The 25023-nt window shown below is 49.1% G+C and overlaps 2 protein-coding genes across 4 annotated transcripts; one reads left to right on the forward strand and one right to left on the reverse strand.

The window, feature by feature from the left end:
- Nucleotides 1-317: 317 nt before the first annotated feature.
- On the forward strand, nt 318-11461 carry SMARCB1 (SWI/SNF related, matrix associated, actin dependent regulator of chromatin, subfamily b, member 1). Its single transcript, XM_027696712.1, has 10 exons — nt 318-450; nt 1956-2067; nt 2735-2764; nt 3263-3392; nt 3959-4096; nt 4762-4889; nt 5410-5576; nt 5978-6168; nt 10037-10168; nt 11090-11461. Exons 1-10 carry the CDS (start codon nt 358-360, stop codon nt 11127-11129), a joined length of 1161 nt encoding a protein of 386 aa, XP_027552513.1. The 5' UTR covers nt 318-357; the 3' UTR covers nt 11130-11461.
- Nucleotides 11462-13601: 2140 nt separating this feature from the next.
- Nucleotides 13602-18859, reverse strand: DERL3 (derlin 3). 3 transcript variants are annotated; one of them, XM_027696713.1, is made up of 7 exons: nt 18723-18859; nt 18550-18615; nt 17824-17897; nt 17224-17317; nt 15599-15794; nt 15073-15163; nt 13602-14519 (listed from the first exon to the last, which is right to left on the reverse strand). In XM_027696713.1, the coding sequence occupies exons 1-7, from the start codon at nt 18813-18815 to the stop codon at nt 14408-14410; spliced, it is 726 nt and encodes a 241-aa protein (XP_027552514.1). In that variant the 5' UTR covers nt 18816-18859; the 3' UTR covers nt 13602-14407. The 3 variants fall into 3 exon arrangements, with proteins under 3 accessions (XP_027552514.1, XP_027552515.1, XP_027552516.1); XM_027696714.1 differs by having other exon boundaries at nt 18550-18612; nt 18723-18853; XM_027696715.1 differs by lacking the exon at nt 18550-18615 and having other exon boundaries at nt 18723-18853.
- Between the last annotated feature and the right edge of the window lie 6164 nt (nt 18860-25023).

Below are 25023 nucleotides of genomic sequence, written 5' to 3' on the forward strand. Positions count from 1 at the left end.
GCCCGGGTGCCCGGCTGGCAGGCCGGGACGCTCCGTCCGCCGGTGCCGCAGCGCGGGGGTCGCGGTGCCGCGGGCCCCGAGCGGAGCCGCAGCCGTGGGTGCAGCGCGCACCAGTGCGGGGGGTCTGTCTGTATTTATGTGCCGCCCCGCGACAATAAAAGCCGCCTCTTTTCTACAACCCCCGCTCCTGCCGTGCCTGCCTCCGTCCCTCCCTCACCGCGCCGCCCCTCCCTCCGCATGCGCCGAGCGGGGCCGCACTAGGCCGCGGAGCCGCCCGTTGTCGCTGCTGCCGCCGCCGCCGCCGCTGCCGGGCCCCGCTCCGCACCCCGGGCGCTCCCCCCGCCCGCCGCCGCCGCGATGATGATGATGGCGCTGAGCAAAACCTTCGGGCAGAAGCCCGTCAAGTTCCAGCTGGAGGAGGACGGCGAGGTCTACATGATCGGCTCCGAGGTGCGGCCCGGGCGGGAGCCGGGCCCGGGCCGGGCTGGGGGGGGGGATGCACGGGGTGGGGAAGGGGCGAGGGGGAGCCCGGGGGCGGGGGAGACCGGTCTGCGGTCCCTGCGGGTCCCCTCGATTGTGCTGGGGGACTGGGGGCACCAGTGCTCCCAGTAAGGGCGCCCCCGGGACACGCTCGAGTACGCGGGGAGCGGGTCCCCCCCCTGAGACCCCGCTGGGATTTCTTGTTCAGGGTTTGGGTTATTTCACGTTCTGCGAGGTAATGGATCCCACACATGGGCCTTTGGGGTCAGAAACAGCACCAGAATCAGCCAGCGCGGCTCCTGCTGCTTGTGCAGACGGGTCTGGCCAACAATCGCCGGCGTGCAGCGCTTTAGCCCCCCAGTGCCTGTGCTGAGACTGTTCTCCCGGGCGGAGAGGATGTTCATCCTCCCTGAAGACAAGCCTTTATAAGGCACGAAATACTGGTCCTTCAGCACAATGGAAATGGTCACGGTTGGAAACAGGAAAAAATGTTATAGCTCCCGCCTTGATGCGAAAAACGAAATACTGGATAAATTAAATTGCCATCTGTATAGCATGAACGGGGACTGAAGAGCCCGTGGTGTCTCATGTGAAATGTAAAGTTTGAAAGAAGAACTGTAACTGCAGTCAGCTGAGCTGTGAGATTGTCGCATCAGGCACATCGAGGGGGAAAAGGGTTGCCTTTTTTACCTACTGTTGATTTCTGTCTGTTGATGAGCACTGTAGAGTGAAAGATACAATTAAAAATTAAGATCAAAAGAGTCTTGTCAAACAAGGAATAGAAACCTCAATGTGTGGGAGTCTGCCAGTACTACCAGTCTAAAAATTTGATTTCAGAATCTAGAAATAGTTCTGTTGTTCAGCAAGGCCTGCTGTAGCCTTCAGCACAGGTGAGGATCTTATGCCAGGAAGAACGGAACTGCTTTACAAATGGTAAGTAAATTTGAAAAAGGACTATTGGCAGCAATCACATTTGGCCTGTTCAGAGAGTTTAAAACAAAATACAAGTCTCCGAGCATTTGCTGTATTCAAGCAATGTCAAAATGGCTCAGAGGTTCAAAGTAAAAATTATAACGTGTCAGAGAGCTGGGTATCTGGTTTGGTTTAGTTCTGACTGAACACTGTGCATTGATGTGGAAATTGAAGTAAAGAAAGGATAGGTTTTTCAAAAATACATGAAAATGAATGGAGTGTTTTCCTATTAAATTGATTATTGCCAAGGGATGACAGCTTTTTTGTATAAGACTAGTGAAATAAGTGATGATAAAAATTTTGTTTTCTGTGTTGCCAGAAAAATTGTGGTGCTGTTTGATGCCAAACCCAGCACAGTCAGTCTATCACAAAAAATCCCCCCAAAACAAAGAACCCTCTTAGGAGATCCCTCCTATTGTTACAAAGACATGAATTTGTTTCAGCTTCTGCTAAAAATCTCCTAAATGGAATACAAAGCCACATTTCCACTTCTCTTCTTGTAGGTGGGAAACTACCTGCGCATGTTTCGCGGTTCCCTGTACAAGAGATACCCCTCGCTCTGGAGGCGACTGGCCACGGTGGAAGAAAGGAAGAAGATAGTGGCCTCTTCACATGGTGAGAAGATGAATAAACATGTCCCAGTAGTGTTTATCCAAAATTTGGCCTTGAAAAGCTGTCCCTGGCGATTCAGAGGCTTGTGCACCTCAAGGGCTGTGTGAATCGCTCAGGCCGCCCCCGTGATGGAACTCCCTGCAGTGGTGGCACTGGTGGCTCCTGGTTCAGCCTGGCAACAAATATCACCTGATCAAAAGCATTCTGAAATGGAAACAGCCATCATGGCATTCCTGGGTTTGGCTGCATTTGTCACAAAGCAAAAGCCACATCTCCAGTGATGCTATATTATAATAGTAATAGTATAATGATACTGTGTTTCAGAAAAGTTTTATAGACAAAGAGGGGCATCTTTGCCTCTTTTGTCAAATAGGCAGGAGTGTTGCAAGGATGCCCCACTGAAAATGTGCATCTTTGCTTAACTTTGCTCCTGGCAAAGTTTATGGCTGCCAGAATTTGTGGTGCATTGCTACTGATGTGAGTGCTAGAGGGAGAATATTGGTATTTTTGTTAGGGCACTAATAGCAAGCAGTTAAATTTCTCAGCAATATGACTTGTTGTATGCTCTGTAGACTGAAGCATAAAAAAAGTCATGGTTTGCTCTGGACTTACGTCTCCTTTCCCCAAGTATCCTGCTGATCTCTTGCTTTCTTTTTTTTCCCCCCAACAGAAAATCAGCGGTCTCACAGTCCCCGAAGATGTAAGTCTTATCTGTGTGTTATTCTTAGCTGTGCTAGAGGAAGAATGTCCACAGTGACCTTTGGTGCTATTACAATAATATTAATGTCTAGTCCTCTTCCTCTGATCTCTCCCTGTGGTCGCCCTAATTGTGCATCCTGATCCCATGCCTGACTCCTCTTTCTCAGAGCCTTAGCAGGACTGTCCGGTGCAGATGGTCTCTGTCATTCAGCAAGAGCTGTCCTGAGATTTCTCCCCCTTTTCCGAGTCTTAACAGCTTTTCTATTGATCATTGCCTCTCTATTTCCAACCGTTAAGTGCACTGAGGATTTATTGTTTTCTGGGCTTTGTAAATGTCTAAGAGAAGATAGATGAAGCCCAAAGGACGCTTGTAGCACTTGGTAGCCTATTTTAGTTCCTCCTGCAGTGTCAGAGAGGGCTTGTCACTATGTAGCCTGTTAATGTTACAGTGCTAATAGCCCTTTTTTGTGTTAATTATTGGCCTCTTTCCTGGTAATAGATCATGGCTATACAACATTAGCCACGAGTGTGACTCTGTTAAAGGCCTCTGAAGTGGAAGAGATCTTGGATGGAAACGATGAGAAGTATAAAGCAGTGTCCATCAGCACAGAACCTCCCACCTACCTCAGGTAACCAGGGTTGGTGGGGGCCAAGCTCAGAATGGAGCTGCTTGGAAGATGTCAGCTTGGGCAGGAAGCACAGGCCATTGTGCAGGGCTTGTTTGCCAGTGTGATTGAACTGTTTGCAGTGTTGGGCAAATGGAGATCTCCAGAGCCTGAGGATTGGGTTACTGCCCACATACAACAGGAAATAAAACATAAGTGTTTGATGATACAAATTTTTTTGCAATTACTGCATTCCATCTGTAACAGATGTTTTGCAGAACACACTCCCTGCACATACTGCCTTCTGGAGACCTCGCATTTCTCAATAGTCTTTTTATAAAGTGTAGATAGAAAGTCCAAATATGAACCTAGTATTTATAATGCTGCACCTGGATCCATATCTGATGGATAATTGTGAGCTGGAGAATGGGCTTCCCAGAGGCTGGTGTGGAACATGAGTTCTTGGAACAGTAATGTGGATGGTTCCAGAATAAAAGAGCAGGAACTCATGACTTTAAAGTTATGCCATTCCTTACATAGTAACAGTGGTGCTCAGGGTCTGCAGTTTAACATCCACTCTCCTTCCTTAGAGAACAGAAGGCAAAGAGGAACAACCAGTGGGTGCCGACCCTGCCCAACAGCTCTCACCACCTGGATGCAGTGCCATGCTCAACAACCATTAACAGGAATCGCATGGGCAGGGATAAGAAGAGAACGTTCCCTCTATGGTAAGACAGCTTCCTGCTTCCGAAAAGTGGAAACAGTTACCAAAGTGATACTACCAGGGCGGTGCTGATGAGTTAATGTAACATTGTGATTCATCTCTTAATTGACAAAAGACCTGCAGGTTGCCAGTTTGGAGGCTCTTAGTTAAATTGTATGCCTTGAGGCTCTTCCTTACAGCACCCAGCCAGGCCTCAGAGAGGAGGCTTTCCTTTTGTCAGGACAATGGTTCGTTCTTTTCCTGATGAGTTCCTTCTACTTCCTGCTGATTTGCCAAGCAGTTGTTATTTGAGGACCCTCTCTGTGAAGGACAGGCTTCCTCTCACCACCATATTCCAGTAACTTTGATCTACTTTATTCAGTGGAGAGTGCTGCTGGGGCTCATGACTAACTTTTTTCCATTCTAAAACTTGAGGCAACCAAGATAAAGGTAATCCTGGAAAGCTTCCTTCTTTTATTTGCAAGAATGTGTTCTGAAAGGTGTAATAAAAGGTGATAAACTGGTATTGGTTACCTTTAGCCCTGTAAGTTTGCATTGAGGAGTCTGTCTATAGACTGATTATGCAGTTGGAGTGTGGGGATTGCTTCCAACAAACAATGCCTCCCCTCTATGGATGCCAGATGTGTCATGTGCTAGTTGCATACACTCTGTTGTTGCTCTTCCTTTTAGCTTTGATGACCATGACCCAGCAGTGATCCATGAGAATGCATCCCAGCCAGAGGTTCTGGTTCCAATCAGGCTTGATATGGAAATTGATGGGCAGAAACTCAGAGATGCATTTACGTGGAACATGAATGGTACGTAGCAAGGAGAGTTTCCTGAGGCTGGAGAGGTATAGTTGTATCCATCACCAAATGTGAAGAGAGAACAAGCATGACTGTGGATGTCCTTGCCTCATATACACAAAGCTTTAAAGCTCCCTCTCTGGACTGTATTCAGGGCTCATGTCTCTTAGCAAATGCTCTGCCATGGGTTGCAGTCATTCCTGGACTCATGTAGTCCAAAGAGTTTAACTGGCATATTCTCCTGAGCCAGTTCATCAGCTCAGTGGTCTGAGACTACTCTGTTAGCTGAGATTAATGGGTGGGGCTTGTTAGACCATAGCCACGCTGTCTCCATGCAGGTAAAGAAGGCTGTAAGTCCCTGTGTCAGTGTGCATGTCCTTACAAACCTGATACAAAACACCCTTCTAAAAGTAAAAGGGCGATGCAATTGCGATTCCCTTTCTCACACTGCGAGATTAATTTTATGTATTCTGTAAGTGTCAGATATTGATTTCTAAGAAGGTTAACAGTGTTGATTCTTCTTCTGTATCAGAAAAGCTAATGACCCCAGAAATGTTCTCTGAGATTCTTTGCGATGACCTGGATTTGAATCCTCTGACCTTTGTCCCTGCTATTGCGTCTGCCATCCGACAACAGATCGAGTCGTACCCAACTGACAGTATCCTGGAAGATCAGTCGGACCAACGAGTTATTATTAAGGTAATACAGGAAGGCAGTAGAACGAGAGCGGAACCATTTGGGTTTCTGTGGCTGGGGGAGTAAGACTGCAAAGGAGCTCTCAGATTGTGTTTTGTCCCATGTATTAAGAACAGAACCAAGATGGCAGATTATTAAAACGTTCATGTGCCAGCCCCCGAGATGATGAAATAGTTCAGTTAAAGCATTGTCATCTTCTTTTGGAAGAACTGAACCTCGATGAGGAAAGCTGAGTTGCCTTCATGCTACTGGAGTTAAGAATTCAGTTGAGGAACTCTGCAGATGAATGAACTGGGAGTTACTGCTCTGCTTCTCTTCTCCAGCCTCTGCCTCCTCAGTTCAATTACTCTGACAAACCATTGTGAGAGTAGAAAAAAATAACCTGTTTCTTTCCTTATCTCCAGCTGAACATCCATGTAGGAAACATTTCCCTTGTAGACCAGTTTGAGTGGGACATGTCAGAGAAGGAGAATTCACCAGAGAAGTTTGCCTTGAAGCTGTGCTCAGAGCTTGGCCTGGGTGGGGAGTTTGTCACTACTATTGCCTACAGCATCCGGGGCCAGCTGAGCTGGCACCAGAAGACATACGCCTTCAGGTACTGAACTGTCACCTTCCTCCTACAGCTCTGGGGGTGTGTTTGTACTTCATGGCCATCTGCATCAATGGATCTTAGAACAGCTGACCTGATGCAGAAGGTTCCCTTTGAAATTGGTCCTTATGGCTTGTACCCATTCTGTCCTTCTTAAAAATGTTTGTGCTTGTGCCCAAGTATCTTTTCCTGTTGGGTCTAATACATTTCAGGACCAAATATTGATGAACTGTCAGCTTCTGCTGCAGAATGAAAGGCTGCTTAACAGGGACTGAATACCTTGTGTCTTCCTCTTCTAATGTAAGCTAATAGTGAGCCCTGGATACATTTCTGTTTTCTTGGCTTTGCCTGACTTGGGCCATCCACTGTCTCAAGCTTCGGTGTGTTTAACTCAGACTGATGGAAACTGTAGCTCTCTACCCTGGCTGATGTTAGAGTTGGCTTGATCATAGGCCCTTCTCACAGCTGGAAAGCAGCAGTGTCAGGTTTGATTAGTCAGCTTTGTAACTTGTCTCCTACTGATAATGGTTTCCAGTTGTGCTGTGCAGTGTTCTGTGGGGAGTTCCTGTACTGATGTTATCCACAGCAGGGTGCTGAGTCTGCAGGCTGTAACCATCCCCTAATGTGCACTCTGAGGTTTTGTGACCTCGGGTCATGGGACAGTCAGGGAAGTTTGAGTTCAGTAAAGGCTGTATTTGCAGAGGTGAGGGAATGGTGCTGCTGACACCAGTTTTGTGTGGCAGCAAAGGAAACCTCAGGGAGAGGGCAGTTAGAGCAGTTAGAGGGGAGTTAAGATGGAGGAGCTGGAAGCTGTGGGGCAGCTGGCTGCTGCCATGAGCTCTGCTCCTTCCTCCCCCTCTGTCTGAAGGTTTCCTGTCTGGTCAGCCTTCTGTGGAAAACAGGCACTGAACTGCTCTGGACTAGTTGCTCTTGCACTAGTCTCACTCTGCTTCCTCTGGATGTACTTTTTATCCTGACAGTCTTCCACAGCAACTACTTGGTTCTAAAGTGATCCCCAGAGTAATTCATATTAGAAAATGGAAAGGGACCATTTAGCACATGTGAATTAAACTCTTCTACTGAAACTGTTATGTTGTGTATCCATCCTGCTGATGTCCCTTCTCCTCATGGAGTTGGTGAGATGGTTTCTACCTTACCATCCACAGCAGCTGACTGATATTTGCAGTTCCAGCTTGGGACCACATCCAACAACAACAACAGAGCAGTGGGTGTGCATTCCTGAGAAACCATGGGAACTTTCAGGGTGGTAGATGAGAACCTGTCATGCTGCCAGCACTGACTACATTGTGGCCTGCAGTAGCAGAGGGTGTAGTGTCTGTCCTTCCTTCCTGTGCCTTTCCAGATGTCCAAGTTAAGAAATTAACCTTGTGTACCTGTTACTGTTGCTGGGGGATCCTTTCTCCCTTTGCTTCCTGTGAGTCTTTGGAACTTGAAGCAAGTAAAATTTTAGTCAGTGATGCCCAGGCTCTCTCAGATATATCATGTTTGTGCCAACTTCAAACTATTCTCTCTAAAAACATGGCCATGGTTACTGAACAGTGCTTCCTTTTAGGGGTAGTTCAAACAGGCAGATTTTGGGCTGTCTTTAGACTGTGGCAGTATTGCAAGGTGGGGGGAGAATAAAAAACTAAGAAAGGAACCCCACAGAACAAAGTACATAGACATGAGCTGTTCAGAGAGAAAAAACATCTAATTGAAACCTTGTTTTTTGTCATTGTACAAACATGTCCTCTTCCCTTTTTTCTTCCAGCAAAGTAGTACTTTTGAAACCTTGCAGTGATTAATGATATTTGGGTTCTGTGGTTGGTTAGTTCCTGAATTCCCAAACCACAGGAGTGGTGGTTGCTCCAACATCATTCCATTGATGTAAGGAAAGGGTCTGCTTTAGATGTATCAAAAGAACCTTAATATCTCAAGGGACTGGGGGTTTGAGAAGTCATGTGCCTCTTAATCATCTGAGGGAGAGGTAAAACTGTCTTTTAGTTGATGAAAGCCAGGGCAGTTCTTCCAGCTGGCCTGCTCTGTGCAAAACAAGGAGAGCCCAAAAGCCCAGTGGAAGGGCAGGACTGGAGGCAGACAGGTAACTGCTGCCTGTGGGATTTTCGGGGGGATGGTGTGTTAAGATGTTCCCACCTCAGTTCTGAATGTTTCTGGTGGCAGCACACGGCACTTCATAGCCAGAGTTTTGCCTTTGGGACCTGAATGATGGCACAAATTCTCTCACACACCAAACCCACGTGCCTGAGGAGTCACTTTTCCAAAGGATGGTGTTTCCCTGCCCTGACACCACTGCCTGAGGCCAGGACCCCGAGCAGAGGGAGTGCCTTGCTCTCCTAAGACTCCTGCCTTTCAGCCATTCTGCCAGCAGCACTGTTGTCTTCATCACGAAATAACAGGGGAGGAGGAGCTGTCTTACTGTGGAATTAGGAGACAAGGGAGGATTTTTCAGTTTATCTTTGATTCTTTGCTAAAGAAATGTGGTATCTGAGTTGCCTTGCAATTACGTTGGGCACATGAAGCCAGCTTTCCACTCCTGTTTAATTCTTGTGTGTGCCCAGTGTTAAGTGTAGTAACTGAGAGACTTACATGATAGAGACCATGCTATCAAGTAGAAAAAACACCCCAGTTAATATCTAGCATTTTGCCTGGAATGTGTAGCAGCCCAGGGCTGAGATGAAATTCCTGGGTTTGAGTGTTGTTTAGTGGATGTCAGCAGTACTGAAAGTAGATTTGACTAAAGTTTCCTCCCCAGATTGGATACCAAAGACTCTGGATGAATTTTTCATTGTAGCATCACTTTGAAGAGTTGTTATTTTAGATTATTAGCTTTGATGCAGATGTTGTGTGTTCCCATGACAATTACCATTTCAGTTCCTTCCTGGGGGAATGAGAGGGCTGCCCATGAGTGCTGAAATCCTGTGTAGGGAGGCATGTCCCTGGGGAGGGGGCCGGATGTGTGTGCACACCTGTCCAGGGCTCCTCTCACACACACACTTCTGCAGCTCAGGCTGCGCTTTCGAGAATTCAAAGCAAACATTTACATTCCGAGGCTCCTCTATATTTATGCTGGGCTTCCGGCTCCTCTGTCAATATTTGGGAAGCTACTCCTGGTCAGTTCCTGTTGACTTTTACTGAAAAGCAGCTAGTGAAGCAATAAATATTTTTGTGCATGTGATAATACAGCTGGTCAGGGCAGAGAGATCTCTGAGGAGCAGATCTTGTGATCTGGGACACAGCCTAGTGATTCATTGCTTGTATAGGGAGTAGCCACAGCCTCTGGTTAACAGCAGGTCCTAAAAGACTACCCTTTCCCTGGCAACTGGGAGAACACTGCTTGTTCCACTATCAGGCTCCCAGAAAGCCAGACTTTTGCCAGGGAAGAGCTGTCAGGGGTGTGTTAGGCAAACTACAGCTAGGAAGTCAGAGCTGCAGAAGAGCAAGGCTAGACAAGGAACCCTATGAACAGTCCCAGCCCTGCTGCTGTGGTGGGAGAAGCGTTCCCAGCACTAATGACCTGGTAGGACCTGTGCCTCTGCCTGAAGGGGTTGGATGCTGCCAGACGGGGATGTAATGGCTGCTTGTGGGGGAGAACTGAATCAGCCCCAGTTCCAACACAAACCCCACAGAAATGGCAGTAGCAGCTCTCCCAAAAACTTCAGGCACTGCAAGGTTGTAACCAGGAGCCTGTGGTGAACTGCAGGGAGCCACGCTGTGCAAACAGAGCTAAGAATGAGTGCTGAGTCCTGAAACACTGTAAATGAGGCTCTGTTGTCCTTGTGCTTGTATCTGGGCTGGTGACCCAGAGGAGTGTTCTGATGGATGTTGCTTTGTTGCCCTCTGCCCTGCCCTGCAGCGAGAACCCTTTGCCGACTGTGGAGATCGCGATTCGCAACACGGGGGACGCTGACCAGTGGTGCCCTCTCCTGGAAACCCTCACAGATGCCGAGATGGAGAAGAAGATCAGAGACCAGGACAGAAACACAAGGTGCTGCCACTACTTCAGACAGTTCTCTTGGCCTGCCCCTAGGAGAGAAGTTAAAAGCTTTGATGTTTGTCTTTCTCTACTGAGAGCCAACTGGCAGAATGTCAGACCTGCACACTACAACAGAAACTCATATCCCTTTAGCTTCAGGGCATTTAAATTGTTATCACCTTGCTCCACAAACACCAAAAGCTCTACTTTAACCATCTCCTGCTTGAAGCAAAGTTTCCTTTCTTTTTTTTTTTTTTCTTTTCCCTGGGCTCTCTGTTTGCCCAAGGGGGTTTGTTTCTATAGGAAGGCATTAACCAAAAGTATTGGAGTTTCATGCACTCTAATGCTACCTAGAATCCTGCCACAAGGCTGCCTTTTATGTAGGGCAAAGTGCTGTGTGATGTAGGAATGGGCAAGCTCCCAGCTCCAGCCTGACTGATGCCAACCTGTTTGCCAGCACGGGAGCTCTGCCCCCCAGAGACCTGCTAAGCCATGTTTGACAAGCAGTTCAGAGCACTTGCTCCTACCTGGTGAAATTGCTCCCAGCAGATACAATGAATGGCTAGCATCTCTCCAAAAGATACGTTGTGGAAATGGTAAATATACTGCCTCAGCTCTTTCCCAGGACTTTTTTTACTGCTGATTAACAGTAGCATAGTCATTTTGCTTATCAGCTGTGGCTGACTGAATAGTTTACAGTAGCAAGTGGTTCAGTCCAAGTTAATGAGCAAAAGTGCTCTAAAAGGTGTTACTGAAAGTAGTCTTAGCCTTATCAACAGGGGCAGTCTCAGGTGAATGAGGAGTTCTGTCTGGGCAGTAAACCTGTCTGGAGTGCACAAAGCTGCGACAACCTCCCGAGAAATGTTGGGTGTGGTCAGACCTCCCGTGGCTGTAACACAGCACTAACTGTACCTCTCTCTCTCTCTCCCATAGGCGCATGAGACGTTTGGCCAATACTGCTCCAGCCTGGTAACCTCCCTGTTGTGACACTGGTGCTCTTCCTACAGACTTTATCCCTATTCCCTCTCCCAAATGGATCTAGGATTGGCAGGGGTCTCTCTGTCCCTGAAGGGGACACACATTCCACTTGCCAAGAGTTCCCAGTACTGCTGACTTCTGCCCCCACCCCTCCACCCAAATGCCACATACCAAGAACGCTGCGTTAGCAGCGTGAGCGAGCTCAGACCTGTGGCAGGTGCTGGAGCCCTTATATACCTGTGTGTGGACAGTGTAAAGATTCTTTTGTATAGGTGCAACATGCACTATTAGGACAACTTTTTAAATAAAAGGAATGCATATTACTTAGGTTGAGTTCAGTAAATTTGAATGAACAGTGAATCTCCCCATGTTTTGTGCTATTCAGGTAACTGAGCAGCCCCAGGGCCTAATATTAATGCTTTTGGGTATAATGCTCAACCCTGACTTGCATTCAGTTTTCCTGAGTGCTTTATTTAACAGGTAAAACAGCCCAAGACCTTTTGCTGCAGGAGAAAGCAAGAATGAGACTTAAAACTAGAAGCACCAAACAACTTTCTAAAGGATTGGCCTGCTACCACACTTGGCACAGTCTGTAATGAACTCAGGGAGGTGTTCAGCTGGTTTACTTGACAAGGTAGAACAGTTTAACTGAAATCACAGACTTTAACAGTCCTTTCTGTCACCTGGTGTGGGGTGAACCCTGTTTTCTGTAGAGATTGCATCTGAAAAACATCAAAGTCACTGAGACTGCAGCTTCTCTTCAGCCAGAGGCTTTGCTGTGGTCACTGTCAGCACATGTTGCTGCCAGTTGCAGCACACAGAGCACCCGGAGCAAAGTGGGTGTCTTGAACACCCTTAGCACTGCAGTGTCAGGATTTACCTAGAAACAACCTGTCTTTCCCTGGGGAGTTTAAAAACAAGATCCATTGAAGTGAGATTAAAAAAATAATCCAAGTTTGCTTAAAAACTAATTGGAATCTAGCTATTGAGATATGCCTGCTCTTTGATGGAGTTCCTATCATTCACTGCCAGAACTGATGAGTGTTGCAAGCAGGGCAGATTTTGCTGGCAGCCTGACAGTTATGCTCAGGCCTTTATGATAAAGCCATAGGTTTTATGATCCTTGCTGATCCACCCACACTGCTAGCACAGTCAAAAAACACTTTTTGGCCTTAATTTATCATGTTTAGACTTGAGTAATAACAGAGCCAGTTCTGATTCCTGGGTGGGAGGCAACTTTTTCCAGATGTTCATCTGCAGAAACCAAAAACTTGCAATTTAGGAATAATATTATTCAGTCTTATCCTAGGCTCCCATGCCAGAGTGGTACTCTATTCATTACTCCTTATTCGAGAGGTTGAAAGGTTATTTAAGCAAGTAAGACAAAACCTGGGACTCCTGGTGCATCTCAGCCTCCCTCATGGCACACATGTTGTCTCATGGACATAAAAACTTGAAGTCTGCCTGAGAACAGTTCAGGCTCCCTTTGTTATATGACCAAGGACTTCTGCCAGCAGCCTCTTTAGGGCATTTGACTAAAGCAAGTGTAAAACTGCTATAGCCTTAAACTAGGATCTGTGATGCAGTTTTTTTGATTGCTGTGAAGCTTGTGGTTACCTAATCCTAAAGTTCACAACAAGGTATGGGCACACAACAACTTCAGCATGTCCCTATGCTTCTCCAGTCCCTGAGAGGCTGTAGGAATTGTCCCTCCAAGCAACCAGGGGCAAGGCAGGACAGTCCAGGGGACCAACTCCCAGAAAGATGGGAACTTCAGCCAGCTTTCTCCATCTATTGTTAGGACCATTGGGGAACAGCCAGGAGCAGCTTTTTTTGCTCTACAGTCACAACTCCTTAGGTTAATCTGGTACCCTAGCTAAAAGCATAGCCCAGCTTTTGCATTTCTGCAGACTTCAAAGACAGACTTTCCAGGGACTGAGGCACCAGCTCTGTGTCATTAGGTTGTGAGCAAGGTACACAGCAAGTACCTGTTGAGTCTGACACTGCTTAGCCCTTAGCACCACTGTGTCTTCTAGAACAAACGACCACCTGTACAGGTCTTTCAGCCTCTTCTGAGAAGAAAACACAAGTGCAGCAGAAAAGCTTGTTCAAATGACATTTTTGATATGAAATAGTGTTTTCACAGGAAGGTGACAGAGGAGGAGAGTGTGGGAGGTGTGGTTCAATATTCCACAAGGTTCCCACATAATTCTTAATTGGATGATGGATACTCACACTTCTCTTCATAGTTTGGTGGTGGTTGGCAAGTTTGTCTGAGAAGAAGCAACGTTATCAAGATACATTTGCAGATTTACTCCAAAGGCTTTGAGGTCTGGTACAAGCACAGTGTGCACTGCATGGTCAAATCCATTTAGCACAGCTGTCAGGGTAGGGACTAGTTTGTTTAGTTTTCCCCTGAAACTCAGATGTTTAAGTCTCAGAACTAAAAAATTCAACAAGAGTGGAATTACACTGCAGGTGCAGAGAGTCTTTATTACCAGTGTCAAGTGCTGCTTCCAGTCACTGCCTGGGTGAAGTGTCCAGCTCAGTCCCCTGTCCTTTCCCAGGCACCCCTTTCTCCCATTAGACACCCCTCACACCCCTTGTCATCCTCTGCAGCCCAGCTGACAGCAGAGGGGAAGGACATCTCCCAGCTAGACTGAACCTGGCATTGCCCACCAGAAAAGAAAAGCCCAAGCAACCTGGCAGTTTTGAGCAAATTCCTGATGGATTGCTGCCTCTGCCCCCAGCAGAAATGGACACACAACTGAAAAATAAAGACTTTAATGTAAAGACTCTTTGGAAACAACCACCAAAAAGGAGTGGGGTAAAGGAAAGGAAGAGGCTGAGCTGCATTCTACCATGGTACAGTACTACTTCATTGAAAGCCCACAAAGAGGTCTCACAACAGTGAGGGCCAGGTGCATTAGTCTTTGTACAGAGGGCAAGAGTGACCTGGCACACAGCAAGTCATTAACAGAAAGAGAAGGAGTAACTGGTTTAACACCCCATTTGATACTTATTCCCCACTGAGTAACTGAGGAGCTGTCACAGCTTCAGTCCCTGTCCCTAGAACACCTCTTAGTATTCATCAGTTCTCACGTGCAAAGCTCTGTGGATCCGCTCGGTACAAGGGGAGGATGGGTTACCCAGACAGACAGTGACACGTTACACGTCGGAATGGCAACTGGTGTTATTCCAGTGGGATTTCTGGGCCACAGCGTCAGTCCAGCCGGAAGAGAGGAATCTGGCCACATGAAGAAGTCCCCTGTGTTACTGTGGATGCTGCTCGTTCTGGTCTTGGCCTCTGGGTTGGTGGTCTGGACGATCCTCAGGCAGAGGGTTATAGTTGGGATCCTCTTCAGGTGTGTCAAATACCATCTTCCTGGCAAGGGACATGCCCATCCCACCAAGCAGGCAGGTTAGGAAAGTGGGCTGAGGATGATACACCCCCAGCCCTTCTAGGAACACCCTGGCCCTCCAGGTGGTTTGGCTGCGAGCCACAGCCACCAGCCTATTGTGCCACCACCAAACTGTTCTTTTGCTCAGCTCAATACACAACGATGACAGTACCTCTCCTTCCTTGATCTCTAGGTCAGATTTGATCCTCAGTACACGAAGCAGAACATATTCTGCTTTCCTAAACTACAAAAATACATCAGAAAAAAATCCTTCCTGCATCTAGCATTTCCACAAGCAGTAAGAACAGTTCTACTAGCAAAGCTGAAGGTATCAGCAACTGCTGTATGGGTCCTGTGTACACATGTACATAATGTGCAAATAATGCAGCAGAGGCATGAACTGTGGAGCTGAGGTGCTGTCAGCATGCAGTTGTGTCCTGTGGTCACCCCATGTGGTCACAGACCACAGTTTGCTATGGAAGTGACCCAGGTTGGGAAGCAACACAGCAAAGCCCAGAAATAATCAGCTTTACTTACAGAAAGCCAGGGGTTAACAGCAACTTCTTTCCTCCAGGCTGGTTGGGGAAAACATCTTCCAAGAAATAATAGATGTGACCCACTGCAATCCCTGGGGAGAGAAGCCACCAAGGTCAGGCACAGCTGTGACTCCTGTGCCAGCTGAACCAGAGCTGCTGGGAGCTTAAGCAGGATAAAGCTCTGGGAATCCCTCAGCTGTGTACCCAGGCCCAGCTCCCACCAGAGCCATGGTGCTGCAGTTTGCTGTGATCAGCACAGAAGCAGGCAGGGAGCCCATCAGCCTGAAGGCAGCACCAGACGCCCAGGAGACCAGACACAGCAGGAGCGTCAGGCAGAGCTCACCCAACTTCTGCCTCTGGGGAAGACACGCGAAAAAGCAGGTCACAAGCAAGAGCCACCCAGCAACCCTAGTGAGCTCACTTTAGGAAACCCAGAGAAGGTACCAGAGCCCCAGTAGCACCTATGAGAACAGAGAACTCTGGCTGCAAAGTGCCCTTGTTCCCAGCACACACCAGCTTTGACTTACCCAGCAAGTCAATGATGATGGAGTTGCCCAGGAGCAGAGAGAATCCCATCAGGACCCAGGGCAAGAAGGGGGCCTGGAAGTTAAGAAGCCCAAAGAAGTTCATGCGGATATAAGGGTTCCTGCGACTCCACACATACACCAGCATGATGGTGAAAGCCTGGCCCAGGAAAAACAGGCTGGCAAAGAGTCCAAATAGCTGGGAACTACAGAGTCAAGGAAAAACCTACCTGCCCTGTGCACCACCTCCAGGAAGCACAGGGTGCCTTGTGACTAGGAAACCCAAACTGATGCAGCTGATCAATGCCCATGCCACCAAACCTTTCCTGGGCTGCCTGAGATGTACTGACCACCACCCTCCCTGCACATATGTCTCTCCCTGCCACTCTGGAATAGTATGTACAGATTGCTCACTCCTTAAACTGATGTCTACAAGCACTGGAGACCAGGGAGCTCATGTAGTCACCTTTACAAAGGGAACATCAAAATGGCCTTCAAAGAAGGGTCTTCGCAGCCTTACAGCACTTGAGACAGTGGCACATATTAACAACTAGCTTGCAGCCAATATCTGCCTTCTACAGAAGAATTTCAGCAGTGAGATGGTTCTTGCAATTCACAGTCCTCTTCTCCAGAACACAAGGAGACAGACAGAGGCAAAAAATTCCCCTGCCCTTGTTGTAGTTGGACTCCAAATTCACCTATGGCCAAGCACGTGGGCGCTGCAGGCACTGGAGACTGACTGGCCAAACGCCCAAGGGTGGCCGAGAGCCATGAGAGCTCACACAGCTTCACACAGAGCTCCGTGAGTAGAGCACTGCTCTGAGCCATCTGCATAAGACAGCAGAAGACATTCAGGAAAGGTTTATGCTTGGGAGGGAGATATTTCTCCCCAGCAGACTACTTTGTCATGAAAAGAACTTCTTAAGATGCGTGATGTCTCCAGCCACTGACAGGTTGCAAGGACAGAGTGCTGGGCTCACACTGCCTGATGTGCTGACAATGGTATGGGGACACCCCACTCCTTGTCCTCATGGCCCTGTGTTCTTGCCTTCAGCTGCACTCACTTTCCTGAGCAGACCTCATGCAATTGTAGCTGTGCTCCACTCACCAGAGCTCAGACAGTGGCCCTGTCACAGCTGGACAAGTTCTCAGAGCATAAGGTGGCCTCCTTTCAGGCTGAGCTTCCCCAGCACACTGCCACATGTCCTCTTTGGGGATGAGGCAGCCCAGCCCCTTGCCAGGTGCACCAGCACTTCTGCAAGCACCAACACAATCACGGGCAGCTTTCCCTGTATTTTGCTTCTGCTCTCAGCACACTGGGTGAGGCACAGGCCAAGACAAGGGTGGGCAAGACGAGGAGCACAAGCTGTGCCATACGGCAAGATGCTGCACCTCCACCACATACTCAGCTCTCCCACACCACAGGGCATGAGCCTGGCAGGCCTGGGGCACAACAGGGCCCTCTGCCCCATGGCACCAAGAAGGTTCACAAACCAGCTGTGCTGCTCAGCAGGCAGGTACCTGCTCCACACAACACAACCAGGATGTAGAGAGGTAGCAGACAAGCCCTACGCTACCAACAGCATCTCAGAAGACACCAAAGAGCCTCAACCAACTCCAAAGGATACTGTCATGAGAAACCCTCCGAAGAGGAACATGAAGACAAAGTCAGCCGTCCTTCCACGGAAGGAGCCTTCTTCGAGCATGCGGCAGTACCTGTACCTGGGAGCAGGAGAGAAGGGAGGGGTTGCAGTATAGGAAATTAACAGCTGGCCACCCTGTGTCCCCACAGTGTGACTTTTGGGGGAATAAGCCACTGCAAGCTATTTCATCCCAGGAAGCTGTCAGCCAGGTGTCCCAGCCCCCAAGCAGAACAGTGCAAGCTTCACCCCATACCACTGACTCCAGGGAAAGAAAGAAGCACCTGCTGTTCTCCAGCCAGAGCTTGCCCCAAGAACAGGCACTGCTCTCCAGCACGAGCCACAGCAGCACTGCCAGCTCCCTCAGCCTTTTGGCAAGGGCTGCCCCACAGCAAGCAGAAATAGAGGGGCAGGAGGGGGGCACAGTTGTCAGGGGAATGGCTTCAATTCAGACCAAAAGAGCCAAGGGAAGAACCCACAGCCTCAGACTGCTGCCAAGGCAAGTCAGCCTGGGGAGGAAGATGGATGGGGGGGAATTGCATCTAAGCCAAAATGGGAGCAGAGAGCTTCACTGAGACCAAAGGATACAGAAATATCATGTTGAAAAAGAAACTGAATCCCAGGGGCCCAAAAAAGAGGAAGTTGGTGATCAGCCTCCATATCTGAAAAAGAGAGAGGAGAGAGAAAAGGAGGTGGACAGAGAGGTCTCTCCCCATCACACACAGAGCAGCCCATTACTCTATCCAGGGGGGATGCCCAGTCATGCACCTGTCCACTCACAACTACCCCAGGACACCAGACAGCTCCACCCCACCCTCGTGCAGGACCTCCCTTCACTGCCCACATCAGAGGGTCTCCCCTTCTCAGGTGTGGGAAAGAAGATTTCTCTGCTTTTCTGGAAAGGATGAACAACTACAATTAAGCACCCAGGGCCAAAGTAAATCACTGTTCAAGCCCCTCTACAATAAAGCCTTCCCTACCCAGCCCGACATCAGCTCCCACTCATCTCAGTGTCACAGAGAAGGGGGAGATGGGCTTTGAGTAAAGGAAAAAAGGAAATGTCAAGATGATGTGTGGCAGGGAAAGGCTGGAAAGTGTTGTCTCCATCCAGGTGCCTGTGACAAGAAGGGACACTGTGTTGGTGACCCAGCCCACACTGGTCAGGGAAGGCTGGAGCAGTGGGAAAGGAGCCCCTTGGGATGACACAGCACTCCCTGTCCACCCTGGGGAGCGGGACACGCACAGCCCGGCCTGTCACACCCACCCCTCGCCGGGAAGGGGCACGAGGGCCCCAAATCCCGGGCAGGGCCTCACCTGGAACTTCCTGAAGATGAGGTCGGGGTTGAAGTACAGCTGGAAGGGGGTGATGAACTCCAGCTGCTGTGGGAGACAGGCAGAGCAGCTGCCATCACCCGCCGCCCTCAGCCAGCCCCCGGCTTCCCCCACAAACCCTCCACGCCCTGCCCCCCGGCGGGGTCCCCGCTCACCACGGCGGCGGTGGTGAGCACGCAGGCGGTGGTGTACGCGCGGGTCACGGCGGGCATGCCCAGGTACTCCTGCGCGAATCCCTGGTACGCCATGGCCGCGCCGCTCCAGCGCGGGGACGCGGCGCCTTTAACGCCCCCCCCGCCCCCGCCCCCCGCGGGGCGCGTCCGGCCAATCCCCGCGCGACAGGCTGCGCGGCACGGCCAATGGGAGCGCGCCTCATGGCCCCGGCCCGCGCGCGCCGCCAACCGCGAGCGGACCCGCCGCGGACGGAACGGGCCGGGGGAGGAGGGACCCGCCTGAGGGACGGGCTCGCCTGAGGGACCGGCCCCGTGTGCCGCCCCCGAGAGCCCCGTGTGTCGCCCCCGTGGGTGGGGCGCGCCCCTGTGCACCGCCCCCCACGACGATGGCTGCGGCGGCCGAGTGACGGCGGGGGCGAGAAAGGCGGGTCGGGGGAGTCCTGAGGGCGGGCCGTCAGCGGCAGAGAAGGGAGAAGCATCGGGACCTGGGTGGGCTCGTGGGGCTGCGCGGTCGGGGCAGTGCCCGGGCTGGGCCGCCGGCTCCCGGCACAGGGACCTGCCCGGCGGTGCCTTCTCCCAGTTCCTACTCCGGCTCGGCTCCGGCCCCCGCGGCGGCCCCCCGAGAGCCCGGGGCTGCCAGCGTGTTGTTCCCGCACACCCGGGTGTTTGGAGGGAGAGGGACCCGCTGCGGCAGCCGGGCCGGGAGAAGGGGCGGCGGTGCCGGCTGCTTCGCTCATCAGGAGAGTCCTGTCATCACTAAGACACAAAGGGGTTTGGGTTGTCAGTAATTCCTGCCAAAACCTCTCCTGCTTCCTGCAGGAAGCAGTGAGGCGCTTCTCCGAGATCGCCCCGGCCTCTCAAGGTCGCACAAGGTCGCTGAGACCACAAGGGACGCGCGGTCCCAGCAGGTGCTCGTGTTTTTCTGTGGAGCGGCAGCAGCACTTGGATTCAGCCCTCAAGAGAGAGCAGAGCGTGTCTGCCGGCTGTAGGACTGTGTCCAACACACGACAGCAACCTGACATCCTCCACTCGTGCTGACTCTGCTTTCCAGAGCTGCCTGCACTGCTCAGGACTCGGGTCTAATGTTACAGCCACCCTGGTTTCAGACGAGGAGTGAGCCTCGTGTTGGGTTTGTGCAGGAGAGGGTTAAGCTGTCATCAGAGCCTTAATGAGCTCTGAGATTTCCGTTTAAACCCTCAGTTTAAATGGGAAATGAAATTATTGGCGGGGGAGGGAGTCTTTGTGTCTTCCACCACCTCCACCCTGACTGCCCTTTGATGAAGAACAAAACCCAGCTGGAAGATGACAGGACATGGGGTTAAAGCAACATATTGGCGGAGAGAGGGAAGAAGACAGAGTCCCGTGGGCGCCTGTGAGACCAGGGACTGGGTTCCTGAACGCCCCAGGCACTGCGGTGCTGAGAGCCCCCTCTATGTCGCTGTGCTGGGGAAAAGGAGAAATTCCTTCAGGTCAGAGCTGTGTTATAGGGATCCTGGGAATGGAGTTGAGCATGGAGGAACATGGAACTTGAACTGCAGCAGTGTCAATAAGCTTGGCTGTGTTGTTACAGGCTTTTGGTGGGAGCTGGGATGGATGTGACAGCTCTGAAGAGGTGAGGAGAGCTGAGCTTTCAGGGAAACTCATTGGGCCAGGAGCTCTGCAAAGGCCTGCCCATATTCATGTGGCTTTTTCAGCCCAAATGCCCTGCTGCTGCAGCTCAGCCCTCCAGCATGCCACAGAACTCCCAGCCCCAGCAGGATGGGCAATGGAGTTGAAGAACTGAGAGTCAATAAATGAATAATGAATTAAATACATGAATAAATATCCTGCTCCTTTGGGTGGGTAATTAGAGGTTTCCTGTCTGTGCTCACTGAGTGGGGATGCCAGACAGAAGCTGAATTCAAGCACTAGAATTCCTGCCCCTTGATTGAATCAAGGCTGGAGATTAATACTGGGAGCTTCTCTGCTGGAAGGCCTTCATCCTGGAGCTCAGTCTCACTAGCTGCCCAGAGATGAGAACCCAGATGAACAATCCCACTTATTTCACTGTGGAGGACTATGTGCAAATCAGACATTGCATAAAATCTAAAAAAAAGGCATCAGTTTCTCAATTTTCTTCTTTTCCCTTGTTTGCCAGCCAAAACTGGAGAACTCTACTTGTCCAGGCTTCTACTTAAGGCCTCTTTTCTAAGGTTTGTGAGGGAAGGGGGAGAAGTGATGAAATGCATTGGGAAGCTCACCAGCTCCCACTGGAAGAGGCCAAACAAATCCCAGTGTCACCCCTGGTTCCCAGGCTGCTTTCTGCCCATGATCTCACTCCTGTCGGAGCTCAGCCAAGCTGACTTCATGCACTACAGTACGCCCAGGGCAGCTTTAGTCTTTATTACAATCTGTGTCACATTTTATGGGTTTTTTGAATTATGTCCTTTCACAAGTTCTCATCAGTCCAGCCACATATTTGAGTTTGCATTACACACCTTTGTAGTGATGCCTTCTATAGAATCATGGAATCTGATAAAAAAACACCCGAAAAAGCAAAGCTATACTCTTTGTCTCAGCTGCAAGAAGGTACTGCCAAAACAGAAACATTGCCCAGGAGTTTCTTTGCTGATTTCCTACTGCCTTGTCCTGTCGTGCTTCCACTGCCCAGGGACCCAAAGCAGATGTAGCACAGGTCTGAGCAGCAGTGACGTACCACTGCTGCCTGTCATCTGCTGGGTTCTCCTTCCTTTTGGAAGCAGTTCAAGTCATGTCAATGTGAAGCATCAGTTTCAAAACCCAAGACACCAGAAACTCAGAGTTTCCACAAAAATATGTCTGATGGCCAGGCTTCAGTCCATTTTGGATGGGCTTTGAAAAAAGGTTTCTGTCTGCGGTTCTTGGAGCTGCCCAGGGAACTAATTAGAAGGATTCCTGACTGTAGTCTCTGCACAAGTCATTCACAGGAAGAACTGAAACGTGATGGTATCAGAGGCAGCTCTTTTCCGGACAGTATTTACCCACTCTGCATCTGCAGGCTTCTAGTGATAGTAACTTGTCATACTGTAAACATTTACAATCCACAAACCAACTCACAAGAAAACATTTCTGGGAAAGAAGAACTAGTATGTTGCACACTCACCACTGTGGTTTCATTTGGACTTCAGTTTAAAAATATATATATTTTCTGAAAGGGAACAGTTTTGCATGTACACAGTGACAGACCGGTATTAGACCCTCCTGTTACCTCTGGGTTTGTTTTCCCAATTTCTGGGGTGACTTTTGGGAACATGCAAGCATTTGCCTGGAGTTGCAGGTAAACTGAACCCTGCAACAGAAACTCAACAGCTTCCTGTCTCGGTTTATACAAACCAAAATAGCAGAGAGTTAGAAAACAAAGAAAAAAGCTATTATCTCTCCCCATGGGTTAAACAGCACATAAACCTCAAAAAGGCACATGAGCAAAGATAAATGGGCTGTTGCAGTGTTCATCTCTTTTGTTTGTTGTAAATTATTGTGTGTAATTCATGTTTCCTGTCCATAAATACCAGAGGAACTTGGAGACATGGAATCCATTCTAATTCAGTAAAGACAAAAACAACTCCTTTTGAGCCCATCTGGAACTTGTTTTTATCATAATTGTTTTGGGCTCAGTAACGAGTTCAAGATCTAACTGCCGTCACTAATTGTTTCAAGAATAAACAGATGCTTTGTTTAAAGGTGGCAGCTCCCATTTTGCCCAGCACAGCACTCTCTGGGGTCACAGGATGAAAGGAGCTGTGCGCCATGTCAGCACAGGCCCTAACGAGCATTGGCGCCCTTGTCGGGTGCTCACCCCTCTGGCAGCTGGAACCAGCCCCCAGCCATGCACGTGGAGTGTCCAGCCAGTGACGTGTGCCCTCTGCTCTTTAACACCACTGGCATTTTGTTTGTAACTTCATCTGATGGCATTTTGCAGTGTGTCATGCTGTGACAAGTCATACCTGCTCTGATGACGCATAGGCACCTCCTCCAGCGGGGCTGTAGGACACTCAACAGAGAGTGTTCATTCCCCAGCCATATAACCCCAAGCCCCTTGCCTGGAGTAATGCTCCCCCCACCTTGCTTAGAGCCCTGCTTATTTTCTTCATTTGAAAACAAAGATACTCCACACAAACCCATGCTGAGACACTCCCCCCCCATGACATGAGACCATGGCAGTTCTGTCCAAGGCCTCACTCATGGTGCTCCCCAGGACATGCCAGGCCCGAGACCCCTGACAGCCCTGATATAGAAGAGGTCATTGCATGACCAGTGCCCTGGCACTAGGAACAGGTTCAGAAAGAGCAGCACTGAGCTCCCCCACAAGGGAGCCATACCAGCCAGGGGGACCTCACTGGAAGGTTATTTCAGCTCTCACACTCAGCCCTCGGTGGCACAGACAGCAGGTGCCAAGAGCTCCAGGTCCACCATGGAATAGTCACTAAGAGTTTCTGCTCCAGTTTAGGCTCCATGAACCTGCTGTGCACAGATAAGCTGTGTAATCAGAACTGCCTGAGGCACTTGAAATATTTACTTTTCCATGTTTAGTGGCCATATATAAATTCTTTCTCCTTCATTGAAGGATTTCTTGTCCCAAATCAGCTGACTCTAGAGTGTCGTGGCTGAAGTCAGGAGAAAGGGAATCATACAGATTTGGATGGATTTTTAAATTTGTTTGTTTGTCAGAAAGAAACTAAAGACAGCACGTAGACCTCAGCCCTCCAAGGACATGTGGTTTGCACAGGGTTTGCTGTAAATCACAGTTTATGTTATTTTTATTTCCTATGGGTTTTAGTTCAAAAATGCAGCTTTGCATCTGGCATATCATGAAAAAGATCTCACTTAAATCTCCTTGAGCAGAGCCTGATCACATATCCAAAAAAAGCACCTCTTCCAAAACAGCTTCTGATCATGAGTTGAAGACATCAAACAAGAAAATGTCTGTCTTTTTGCACAGTTATTTTTTTTACAGTGTTTAATCATTCTTGTTAAATTCTTCTGCCTTGTGATCTGTCCCCTACACCGTAGGTCACCTCCCACAGCTGTCAGTAGGGAATATCTGTCAAGGGCCTTTATTTTGTAACATCTATTTCATAAGCACTGTGGCCAAATCAACAAAAGAACTGAAAAACATTCCCTTGTTTCTTATAAAAAGAGATCTATGTTCAGCTTACAATAGCAGCACATCAACTGAGCATGCTGTCAGCTGCTGAAGAGGAGTCAGAAATTGTATTTGTAGTTTGGTTTCCAGCAAACTTTTTTCAGGGGCAGGAGTATGTGTCCCAGTCCAGGTGCCTCTCAGTAAGCCAGGGGAGAGCTCTAATCAAAAGCTCTATCTGAAGTGAGTGATAAATAAGACACTCTGACACTGCTGCACACATTTTCCTCTCCTCAACGGGAACATTCAGCAACATTTGCTGCCATTTGGCAGAGTCTAAATGCTCTTCTCTTGCACACAGAAACAGAGGTTTAGTTCAGCCAGGCAGTTTGTTCTCTCTGGCCTTCAGGTCACCCAGTTTCACCCAATTGCCTGCATCAGTGTCTGGTACAAAGAAGGAAGGAAAGGAAATAGTTCAGCCACAGCATGACCTACAGCTCACAATACACTGAAACAAGGGTATTTCAATCATTTTTAGTATTTTGGGCTTTCTCAGTTTTCCCTGGGAAGCTCTACTGCTTATCAGGAGGATGAAAACGCAGACTGCTGATCCAGCATATAGAATATACAGCCATTCATTTCATATCCAAAAATTCTAGCTGGCAAGGAAAAGCAGCTAGTTCCCTTGGCTGCATCAGCCCTCGTGTCCTCAGAGGACTCAGATCCCATGTATCCCCTCTGGTTTGGAAAGCATCCCAGTGACTCTGTGTGGTAGCAGAAGCTCTGTCAGCATTGGGTCCCTGCCCTGAGAAACCTCTGTGATGAAGCCCATTTCCTGAAATTCTTACACAGTGTCTTGAACTGACATAAATTGTGGGTTTTTTACAAAGAACACTGGTGAATTGCTGGAACTGAGAATAATGGTGTCACAGTAGGGCACTCATTTCCTACAAAGAAAATCAATTTTAACAACCAAGTTCCATAAACATTGCTGTCACCATAGAACCAGCAAACCTGCTGCATGTTTCTTGAGAAAGCCGCTTGTTTGTGGATCATATTATCTATCTTCTTTGTTCTAAGCGAGTCCTGCAAAAGTCAGGGCAAGCAGACAGAGGTATTTTGTATCTCACAGTGATGGTCCTTGCAGGAAAGTGAGAAGGGTTTAAAGAAATATCCAGGCTAGAG

Source organism: Neopelma chrysocephalum, unplaced genomic scaffold (assembly GCF_003984885.1).
Source record: "Neopelma chrysocephalum unplaced genomic scaffold, ASM398488v2 Primary Assembly neopelma1_116, whole genome shotgun sequence".
NCBI classification, from domain to species: domain Eukaryota; kingdom Metazoa; phylum Chordata; class Aves; order Passeriformes; family Pipridae; genus Neopelma; species Neopelma chrysocephalum.

What these genes read in the sequence shown, in the direction of transcription:
- SMARCB1 (XM_027696712.1), top strand. Translation starts at nt 358, where the DNA reads ATGATGATGATGGCGCTGAGCAAAACCTTCGGGCAGAAGCCCGTCAAG. An exon ending in TCTACATGATCGGCTCCGAG is followed by an intron (nt 451 to 1,955) that starts GTGCGGCCCGGG and finishes CTCTTCTTGTAG; the next exon opens with GTGGGAAACTACCTGCGCAT. An exon ending in ACCAACGAGTTATTATTAAG is followed by an intron (nt 5,577 to 5,977) that starts GTAATACAGGAA and finishes CCTTATCTCCAG; the next exon opens with CTGAACATCCATGTAGGAAA.
- DERL3 (XM_027696713.1), bottom strand. Translation starts at nt 18,815, where the DNA reads ATGGCGTACCAGGGATTCGCGCAGGAGTACCTGGGCATGCCCGCCGTG. An exon ending in TGCTCACCACCGCCGCCGTG is followed by an intron (nt 18,616 to 18,722) that starts GTGAGCGGGGAC and finishes TGTCTCCCACAG; the next exon opens with CAGCTGGAGTTCATCACCCC. An exon ending in TCGGAGGGTTTCTCATGACA is followed by an intron (nt 15,795 to 17,223) that starts GTATCCTTTGGA and finishes TGTAGTTCCCAG; the next exon opens with CTATTTGGACTCTTTGCCAG.